The sequence below is a fragment of the Lipotes vexillifer genome, unplaced genomic scaffold (assembly GCF_000442215.2).
Source record: "Lipotes vexillifer unplaced genomic scaffold, Lipotes_vexillifer_v1.1 scaffold853, whole genome shotgun sequence".
NCBI lineage: Eukaryota > Metazoa > Chordata > Mammalia > Artiodactyla > Lipotidae > Lipotes > Lipotes vexillifer.
The window spans coordinates 1,837,518-1,848,419 of NW_006792734.1; the positions used below are offsets into that span (position 1 = coordinate 1,837,518).

General features: G+C 48.1%; 1 protein-coding gene across 1 annotated transcript in view; it reads right to left on the bottom strand.

Annotated features, from left to right (window-relative positions):
• Positions 1 to 3,386: 3,386 nt before the first annotated feature.
• Positions 3,387 to 10,902, bottom strand: part of NRROS (negative regulator of reactive oxygen species) — a 24,364-nt gene continuing 16,848 nt past the window's right edge. Inside the window, exons 2-3 of the mRNA XM_007465866.1 lie at positions 9,561 to 9,681; positions 3,387 to 5,613 (exon numbers count right to left, since the gene is read on the bottom strand). Coding sequence (XP_007465928.1) covers positions 3,643 to 5,613; positions 9,561 to 9,668 — 2,079 coding nt within the window. The 5' untranslated portion in view covers positions 9,669 to 9,681 and the 3' untranslated portion in view covers positions 3,387 to 3,642. The remainder of the gene's footprint in view (positions 5,614 to 9,560; positions 9,682 to 10,902) is intronic.

The following is a 10,902-nucleotide window of genomic DNA, read 5'->3' on the forward strand; positions in this document are numbered from 1 at the left end:
GTTATTTTAGAGACGGTCCAAGGCTGGAATCTCCTCCCTCTCCAATTTGGGTTACATTTAAATACACTACTTGTAATATGATGAGGTGTCCATACATAGGAATCAGAGGGACAACCATCTCTGGGGGATTTGCCTTTATACCTCCAGTTGCATTCGTAGCTGTCTGTGGCGCTCGGATACAAGTACCAGCATTTCTCTGGCTCAGTATTACTGAATAAACAACCAACTCACCCAGGGCCCCAAAAGGAACCAGATAGGTGAATGTAAGAATTGCATTCAAACAAGGATAACTCTAGGAGGATTTATAAAGGGACTGTTTACAAAGGGGTGGGCAGAGAAAGGCAAACCACAAGGGATAATGCAATCACACAGGGCCGGTAATGCCAGAGTTGTTCCCCATCCCTAGGCCCAGAAAGAAAGAACCCGTGAAGTAAGTGGTTCCTAGAAGCCCAAGGCAGAGGTGTGTGTGGAAAGGGCCACCTTGAGAGGCACGTGAGCTTTGGTTGTGAGTGCAGCTGGTTTGAGACAAATTCAGATGGAGGGGTCAGGAGAATGAAGACTCTGATCTCACTTTCTTCCTTCTCTCCGGTCTACCGAGGCTCCTTCTCAGCTAAATACAATAGGAAACCAGAGGGAGCCCACTGAGGTCAGCCTCCTGGAGCAGGATAGAGAAGGGTAGAGAATGGATCTAGAGAAGCAAATGGAAGAAATCTGGCACATCACATGGATAAAAGTGGGCCATGCATGGACCAGCAGTGCCCAAAGAGGACCAGTGATATGAACCAAGGATTATAGTTGATCCAATTTCTCGCAACTAGGGTCCTTGAAAAAATCAGTGGACCCCTAATAACTTATTTTGGGCTTCTAGAAAAACCTTAAGATTTTGTTTTGTGACGGGATTTTCAAAATTGACACTATTGTTACTTATGTTAACAGTCCAAACTCTGACATTATTTATCTTTGATTCTGAATATTCTCCTGTCTGAATACTCTGGCTTGTGGCATCCGGGGGTAGCCCCCACTTCCCACCCACTGAGGAAGAATCGCTTGGTGCTCCATCTGGCTGTATGGGAGGACTTAGGCAGTCACCATGCTGGTCTCCCCAGGGAACTCTGGGGACAAGCTCTGTGGGTCCTCCCCCTCTGGCACCCGCAGAGTGGACATCAGAGTGTACTCCACTCCTGCAGCTGGAGGTAGAGGTGGGAAAAACAGAACAAAGGTACAGAATTTGCTGGAGAAACCACAGCTCAGGACTGGAGGCAGAAATCCCCCTGCTCTTACCTTTCTTCTTACTACACGGAAATAAACTTGGAAAACAGCCTTTGGACCCTAGTGATGAACTAGCAGACTAAGAAAAGCTTACAGCCTTCTGAAGTTCCTGCCACAGGCAGGGGTAGGGTTCTGTCCTAATGTCTTCTCAGTTTGCTCCATTCTGCAAGGCTGGCCCCTGAAAACAGGTACAATGGGTGGCGAGCTACATGGTATGACTGGAGGGGCTTCAAAAGGCCTGCCTGACCCCAAACTATCTCCCTTGCTGGCCTGAGGATCTGTCTGAAGTTTTCATCACTTGAGTCACTTTTTTATGCAAAGAATTTTCTTCAAGAAGTCCTCTGCTAAAATGTACACGCTGCTTAAAAGGGTGTGGTGCACATTGGTCTTTCTCTTTTGTCTTCTCAACATCTAACTTCCCTTCCTGTTTTAAGAACTTCACCCCTTATGAGTATTTATAGGAAGCAGAGCCCATTTTTTATTGCCAGGGCAGGGGCACAGGAGCTGAGGTCAACCAGCTGGGTCCACTTGCTCCAGACTGTGCATCTGGAGCTGATGACACAGGCGAGCAGAATCTGGGAGAGCACTTACTCGGCAGTGGGTGACAGCAGTGGCGGTGAGCCTTGTGCCAGTGGCCTTGTCCCGAGCTGTCAGTGGCGGCAGTGCAGACCGTGGTGTCCAGCAGTAGGGAGAGGCTGCAGTCCTGTTCCCACAATTATTGTTTATGGTGTGATTTGGGCTGAGGTCCCCACTGCTGTGTAGCATCTCCTGTTCCTGCCCATTTTTAAAGTCTTTTCCTCAGCCTTCCCAGAGAGTCTAGAGCTTCCCAGTATCCTTTTACTAAATCCCCATGCTGCTTAAATCACACAGAGTCATCCTTAGTTGCAAGAAGCTAAGAACACTGGCTGACACAGGGGGTGAAACATTAACTCAAGAGAAGCCTTCCATGTACCAGCCACAGATAGATTCATTTGTCTAATTAGCTAATTGTCACCTTGGGAAACAGCAGGACCCCAGGAAAGAGTTTTTGTTGATGGCAGAGGAGAGTCTGTTCTTACAGGCATTAGCTGATGGGCTTGCCCAGAAGGACACTGGGCAGATGCTTCAAGGGACAGATGTCCAAGGGACTAGGCTGGGGCAGTGCATGATGGAGAGAGATACGATGACAGGAAAGATGAAGCCACAATAAGAGCAATAGCTAACACGGGCTGACATTAATGCTATTGACTGTGGAAGCTTGCTGAAAGGGCCTTGTTTACACTTGTAGAGCATTCAAGGGAAGTTACTGCTTTATCAAAGTGAGACCACTGATTTTATCACTTTGGTTTGCCTAAACATTTCTGTTGACACTTAGCCTTCAGGGTAACAGTAATCAGCATGTGGGATTTCTATCCCCTCCCCATCCCCACACCACCCCTGCATTAGGCCCTTTATGATTTAGTAAGCAGGGATAAAAAGGCAAGGACAACTACCAAAAGGGCTGTGTCTTTATGACCTTTTCCCCAGAGAGGAGCACAGAAATTGTTCACTGAGGGGAGGGAAGGAGAAAGGAAACTAGGAATGTAGTGAGTACAGACACTGAACATCTGCTAAGAAGTTGTTTGTGGGGTTTGTGGACAGTAGGGGCAGTTCACAAGTTAGTAGAATTCCCTCCTTTCTGCAGTCCTCTTTACTTTCCCTTAGAACAAGGACTGTGCCCAGCGTTCAGTGACTGCCTGAATAAACTCAGGGACCTCAGTTATTGTTCTCTTAACTTTTCCATGGAAGGGTCAGGTTTGCCTGCTGGAGACTCCAGGCGGGAACCAGGGCCCCCAGAGAGGACTCTGCCACAGGCCCAATCTGGCCGCAGCGGTGATGCAAGCCAAGGCAGGAGGCGAGAGGTCCCATCTCAGACTACGCAGCTTGGCTCTGAAAGACTTGTCCTTGGGGAACCCTCAGAACACTGACTCTCGCCATCCATAGGATGTGCTCTTGGAGTGGTTTTTGCTGTAGGGTAGCACTGAATGATTTCCCTTTCTCACCTGCTCCATGGATGTCACCAAGGGAAGGGCACAAAAATAATCTAAGTGAAACTACCAAAAAGAAAAAATTAAGGAAAGAAAAAAACACAAGCTGCATTTGATTTTAAAAATATTTATAAGACACATTTTTTATTTTCATAGAATGTCACTTAATAAATATTTTACCAGGATGATTGAGGGTGCATCACAATGATAGAGGAAGAACTTGGGACAACTAAGGGATGGAAACATTTTAAACTTTAATTTAAACCTCAGTTCTTCAGACTTGTCCTCTGCACCAGATCTTAAAACCTGGCAGAGAAAGTGTCCTTACATGTACAGACCAAGTTTCTAATGTTGGCACTTAGCCAGGTCAGTATATGGAGGACCAGTGGCAGCGGTTCTTGATTACCTGAAGCAGAGGCTTCCTAAAAGTGAGGAAGATGACAGTGCAGGCCACCAGCAGGGTGAGGCAGCTGGGAAGAATGAGCACGAGGTACAGCAGGCCCATGTCTACCCGCTCCCACTTACAGACCTGAGGAACGCCTCCGGGCAGCTCCGTCAGGCGAATGATCTTGGAGGAGAGGTTGCAAGTGACCATGGCCAAGTCGACGACAGTGTGCAGGCGCTGCAGGGCCCCCCAGTCCTCCACCCCACAGCAGTCATATGGATTCTGACTGAGGTAGATGGTCCGCAGACTTCCCATGAGCTGCTCAGACACAGCCCTCTGAGGAAGGGCCGTGAGCAAGTTTCTGCGGAGATCCAGGGTCTGCAGGGCCAGGCTGCCCCTGAACCTTGGGAAACTGGTCAAGGCATTTCCCGACAGATCCAAGTCCCTCAGATTCCCAAACCCAGAGAAGTCCAACTCCTTGAAGCTGGAACTGAGGCCCACATTCCTGAGAGACAGGACCTGTAACGTGGGGGCAATGTCCCAGAGAGGGGCGATGCTCCCATTCAGAAGCCCCCAGTTGCCAGACAGGTCTAAGTGGGTGAGGGCCATGCCCTGGAACGAGCAGTCTTGTAGTGCCCCCAGCCCACAGCCCTCCAGAGACAGGCTCCTCAAAGATGCCACGTTTCTGAAATCCACACAGCCGGGGGGGCTCCCGGGGTCTAAGTCCCCCGGCCGGGGACAAAGTGAGATCTGATTGTGGCTCATGTCGATTGTAGCGAGGTTACTGGCATCGGCAAAAAGGCCAGTGGGGACACCCAGGAGCTGGTTGGAGCTCAGGTTGAAGGACCGGAGGCTCCTCAGGCAGCCAGGGAGCCCCGGAGCCAAGTGCACCTCCGACAGCTGGTTCTGACTCAGGTCCAGCTCGGTGAGCGCTCCTGGCGGCTCGTGCTCCCGGATGTGGAGTGTCATCAGGCAATTCTGGTTGAGGTTCAGGTGGGAGAGGGAAGGCATTTTCTTCAGGAAACCGTCTGGCAGATACTGGAACTGGTTCTGGCTCATATCCAGGAAGCGGAGATCAGAGAGGTCACTGGAAGAGAACTCTTCCCAGAGGTTGACGGTGCTGATGTTGGTCACGTTGCCGTCCACGAAGAGGAACTGGGCCACCATCTCCTGCGGCGACGAGGTGTTGTACAGGTCCCTGTAGAAGCCCATGTTGTTGTCCCGCAGCAGGAGGGTGTGCAACTTGCTGCACTGAGGCAGGAGGGGGAAAAACAGCAGCTGATTGTGAGAGAGGTCCAGCGTCTCTAGCTCAAAGGTGGCCTCTCCCCCCGATGCCAGGAACCACTCCAGGATGTTGTAGCTGACGTTGAGGGACCTCAGCTGGGTGAGGGCAAAGTCCACAATGCAAGGTAGGTTGTTATAGGCCAGGTTGAGGTGTCTCAGCTCAGGCAAGCCGTCGAAAGCACCACCCTCAATCTCAAAGATGTAGTTCCTCTGCAAATCCAGCTCCCTGAGGCGGCCCAGGCCCTCAAAGACAGAGTCATCCAGCCTCATGATGGTGTTCCTGGCCAGGGACACGGACTCCAGCGAAGAGAGGTTCTGTAGCATGAGGGCCGCCATGTCTTCCGTCAGGGAGTTCCCTGACAAGTCCAGCCTGCGCAGACCCCGCAGGCTGTGGAGAGCAGCTGCTGTCTCCTTGTAGCTCTCGGAGAGTGAGTTGTCAGGCAGTGCCAGGCTGCACAGGCGAGCCTGCTCCTGGAAGGCGCCACGGCTGATGTGCTCCAGGTGGCAGCTGTGCAGACTGAGGCTCTCCAGGAGAGGGTAATGCTGCAGCGAATGGTTCCACAGGGTCTTGAGAGGGTTGGCATCCAGGAGGAGTGTCTGGCAGGATGGCGGGAGATTGCTGGGCACGGAAGCAAGGTTCTGCCCTCGACAGTCAGCGACTCCATCCAGCTAGGTCCAAAAACACACGTCAGCAGGGCGGGGGCCTCTGAGGTGAGGGTTTATGTACAGAAACTTAGTTCACTCATCAGACTGTTCACTAAGGCTCCAGGCCTCACTCAACACACACAGCATATTAGAGAAGATCTGAGAACCTGTCCATCGGGTGCTGAGTGCTGACCATTGTATTGCAGTTTGGTGTTAACTACAGAGAGGGACTGAGGATCAGGTCTCTACTTGGGTTTGAATCCCACTTCTGCCATTTATTCCCTATGTGACCTTGAGCAAATAATTTAGTCTAAATCTATTGTTTCCTCAGAAAAATGGAGATAAAGTTAGCACCTACTTCAGAGGATTGTAGTGAGATTAGGCAAGAGGCTGCATGGTGCCTGGCACACAGTGGACACTATTAATGCAAATGGTCACTATTGCATTGTTATCGCCATGATCATAACACTGTGTGTTTAACAGGGACACTGCCCAGGAACCAGCAGCACTGTGGCATCTTCATTTTACCTGAAGGAATTTTGCCTGGGAGCCTCCTCTACGCTGTCGACTGATAAATATTACAGCTCAAGAGGACTTGAGAGCTCATCACCAGCCTGAATCATACAGAGAAGTAAAGGGGTCTGGAGAGGACAGGTGAAGAGCCAGTGACAGAGCTGGGACCAGAGTCCAGAGCTCTTATTGCCCAATCCAGTGCTTTTCCTGAACGCCATTCTACCGCGACTGTGTGGCGAAGCTGCCAGGACGGATGGGTCTGGTCTCACTGCAGGAAACACACAAGCCTCAGGATACTTTCCTTCAGCCCACTTTCTACAAGATTGGCAAAAGCAATCATCCACAGGGTATCCCTTCGGTGTCCAGGAAAAAAGTTTTAAGTGATGAGATGGAAGAGCAATGGCGTTTCTTTCCACAGATTGGTCAGTACAACAAGGTCAGTGATTGCCTAAAATTGTGGGCCCAGTCCCACGGGGCAAGCGGAGTAGTGGAACAGGGGACAAAACTCCTGAGAGAGAGGAAGGAGCACAGCTTTGGAAAAGATGACAGACTCAAGTCTGAATCTTGGCTCTGACACTTAATAGCTTTGGTCTCTGGGCAAGGAATTAACCTCTTGGAACCCCAAGTTCTTTATCTGATTATTAAAATAAAACTTCTCGTAATTAAAAATTGATACACTATAGGGCTTCCCTGGTGGCGCAGTGGTTGAGAGTCCGCCTGCCAATGCAGGGGACATGGGTTCGTGCCCCGGTCTGGGAAGATCCCACATGCCGCGGAGCGCCTGGGCCCGTGAGCCATGGCCACTGAGCCTGCGCGTCCGGAGCCTGTGCTCCGGGAGAGGCCACAACAGTGAGAGGCCCACATACCGCAAAAAAAAAAAAAAAAATTGATACACTATAGAAATAATGAAAATTAAACTATTCAGTAACCTCAGCTTCTCCTTCAAAGAAACGTTGTTAACCTTTTGTTACATCTACTCTGGACTCTTTTCCAAAGACATTCTCTAACTTAAAAAAATTTTTCTTTGCAATATGGGTGGACCTAGAGATTATCATACTAAGTGAAGTAAGCCAGACAGAGAAAGACAAATATCATATGATATCACTTGTATGTGGAATCTTTAAAAAAAAAAAAGGATACAAATGAACTTATATACAAAACATAAATAGACCCGCAGACATAGAAAACAAACTTATGGTTACCATTAGGGAGGGATAAATCAGCAGTTTGGGATTAACATATACACACTACTGTATATAAAATAGATAACCAACAAGGACCTACTGTATAGCACAGGGAACTGTACTCAATATTTTGTAATAACCCGTACAGGAAAATAATCTGAAAAAGAATATATATATACACACACACACATATGAATCATTTTGCTGTACACCTGAAACTAACACAACATTGTAAATCAACTATACTTCAATTTAAAAAATAAAATAACAAATAAATGAAAAAACATTTTTAAATGAGACTGTACTCTAGAAACGGTTCAGTAAGCGAATTCCTCCCCTCCCCCATTAATAATATGTGATAGATATATTGCCTTGGCAATAAAAATAAATTTGATCACATTCTTTTAGGCAACTGTATATTAGTTCATTGCATGAATAGCACAGTGGCTAAGAGCCAGATCTCTACGATCAGCCCATCTTGATTCTGCTTTTAATCAAATGGGTGAGCTTGGGCTGATACCTAACCAGTTGGGACCTTCATTACACCACCTGTAAAATGTAAATTATACTTGTAATTTTCCCTTGGGTTTTTTTTTCTTTTTTGTGGATTCAGTGTGATTGTTTATGTAAAGCACTTAACATAGAGCCTGTCACATAAATGCTTAATAAATGTTTGCTAGAACGATTATTAGCATGCTCTAATTAGTTAATCTCCTATTGTTGAGCATTTGAGTTATGTTGCATGGCTAACGCAAGGAGGGCCTTTGGAGAGTAGCTGGACTTTCAAACTCTCAACCCTCAATTCAAAAGAGCACTGGAAAGCCACTCTGATCTCATTGGTAGCCGAGTCCCTACTCCTGCCCACCAGGCTGCAGAGGGTCAGGCAGGGAATCTAGCCTGAACCCTGCAAGCTGTCAAAGAACTTGCGCTTTATTCCCTCCTCTTCTTATGCCTGGTAACTCCTGAATTAGCTACTGTGAAGTTAATCTTTCATTATCTCTGTAAGGGAATAATGGACGTCTGTATAGCAGAGACTAACAACAATAATAACAGTAGGGCTTCCCTGGTGGCACAGTGGTTGGGAGTCCGCCTGCAGACTCAGGGGACACGGGTTCGTGCCCCGGTCCGGGAAGATCCCACATGCCACGGAGCGGCTGAGCCCGTGAGCCATGGCCGCTGAGCCTGTGTGTCCAGAGCCTGTGCTCCGCAACAGGAGAGGCCACAACAGTGAGAGGCCCGTGTACCGAAAAAAAAAAAAAAAAGAATAATAACAGTAGATAAAACACATAGCACTTACTACACACAAGGCACTGTTCCAGTGTTATGGTATTATTGGTTGGTACTATTATTACCTACATATTTTATAGATGAGGAAACTGAAGCACAGATTGGCCCAATGTCACCAGCTAGTAAGTGGTGGGGCTGCGATTTAAACCTGGTCTGACTCATAACCCCTACCTGCTACCGGAGTCCACTTCAGCACAGTGGTCAGAAGTTACTAAAAGTGGTCAAGAACCACGACCAGCTGGGTTTTTAAGAGTCATCAGCTTTAAGAACACATTTTTGAATGTTATTAACCCTGACATCCATTTTGTCTTCCCAGTGCCTAGTATATAACACGGCTCAAGGAATATTCATTAAATGTATGTTGCTCAACTTTTAATACCACTAAGTTATAGGCAAAGGAGAAAATTTCTAGAGAGTGCTCAGTTGTTAGGAGCCAAGTCTGCTTCCACATATAGGCTGAAAGCCCTGGAGAGGGTGAACCGTAAAAGCTCAGGTATCTCTCCCTGGATTGCTGTAAGCCTGAGCGTGGTCAAGGACGTTGCTGTGCAGGGCAGCATGGGCAGCGTGCTCTTCGGTACAGCTGGTTAAGCGTTTGCCACGGGCTCACACACAGACCCTGAGCCAGGGTTTCTTCAACTGTAATATTCCCCCCCCCAACCCCGCAAGAGATTCTGATACCATTAGTGGAGCTCCATCATCCAGATCCTTAACAAGGTGTTCTTGTTCCAGGTGGCTGACCTTGGCCTGTCTCTGGGATCACCTGTCCTTAGCGGGTATGAGAAAGGTGGGGCAGGGCCTTTCCCAGGCATCATCTTTACCTTTGATTAAAGAGCAGCTTGCACATGGCATCGTGGTAAGTAGGTACAGAGTGATTCAGACTCATTCATTCCCTCCCCTCCTTGACTGACAATCCATCAGCTTTCCAAATGGACCCAACCTCGTCAGGACAGGAGCAACAGACAACTTGGAGTGCCCAGGAAAACTCACCAACTCACAGCCCCCTTGGGAAGTGGCCATGACAATTCCACTTCGATTCCTCCATTCCACTGTCAAGAAGTGAAAACCCAGGCAGAGCCAGAGGGGCAGTAACTCCATCTCAAGTGCAGCACTGTGGACAGAGGGCAAGGAAGAAGCCGGTAAGAGAAGGATATCCCAGAGGGATGCTATGCGCTCCCGGGAGAAAGAGCCACTTCTCAGTATGTCCGCTGTTGGAGGCCCACGGCCACAGGGAGGTGGAAACCCACAGATTATTCAAATACCTCAACTTAGCCAACACATTTAACCTCTCACTCAGCTGTCAACAAGAACTCATTTTCATTTTGCCTCTACCATTTGATGAGCAGGTGGCTGAACCTGAAACTCCCAAGAGTCCAGCAACAGAAGAGAGAAGCAAATCATTTGAGGAACTGGGTCTCAGGTCACCTAGAGTTTGCCATGTTTCATAGTTCTCTTGAAATGTTCCTCTCAAAGCTCAAATCTGCCATGCATCACCTGAGCTCAATAAATATTTGCTGAATGAATGAATAGTGAACTGGGATTGAAACATTAATTGTAGCCTCTGGTCTCATAGAGTTACTAATTGCTGTGTCAACATGAGGCTTTTAGAAAAGAGTAGACCTCACTGATTAACTCATTTGAATAGAGACCTTTGAGAAAAGGATTTTGATATTTTGCCTGCATAAGGGAAAATGCTGAGGGAAAAATGAAAAAGCAAAATCTTCAGATATAATAAGGGTTATTGATGAAGTGTGGTTACCGGCTCTCTTACCTGGCCGGTGAGCACACGACTGGAGTCATGAGAAGGCATAAAATTATACATAGACCAATAGAATTTTAGAACTAAGAGAAACCGTAATGGAAATGTAATATACCCTCCACTGCCACATTTTTACAGGGCCAAAGATAAAAAGGCCACAGATAGTAAGGGCTTATTCAAGGTTCCAGATCGACTTAGTGGCAGGGCTGGAAGTAGCCCCCAGAACCCCAACCCCCGAGCTCTAGGATGAGTAGCCAGGGTAATTTCTCTCCCAGTAGGGGCTGTTGAATTGACTACCCTCTTGTTGGGAGAGTTTATAGCCCAGTGGCATCCCCTCCTAGCTCTGCATTCCTCAGAATCAGAGGCAAGAGCCTGGTCCCAGCATTTCGCCTGCCCCGTCCTCTCCTTGACATCCCCCCAGGAAGGACCACAGGAAGGACCACAGGGTCTGCTCCTGAATTGTCTCCTGGGCCAGCAGTTCCAGTGCTAACATGAACTCTTCACCTATTCCATGGGACCCACAGACATTTCTGCCTGACGCATCTAGCCATCTTGGGCTCCTTCCTCTTTCCC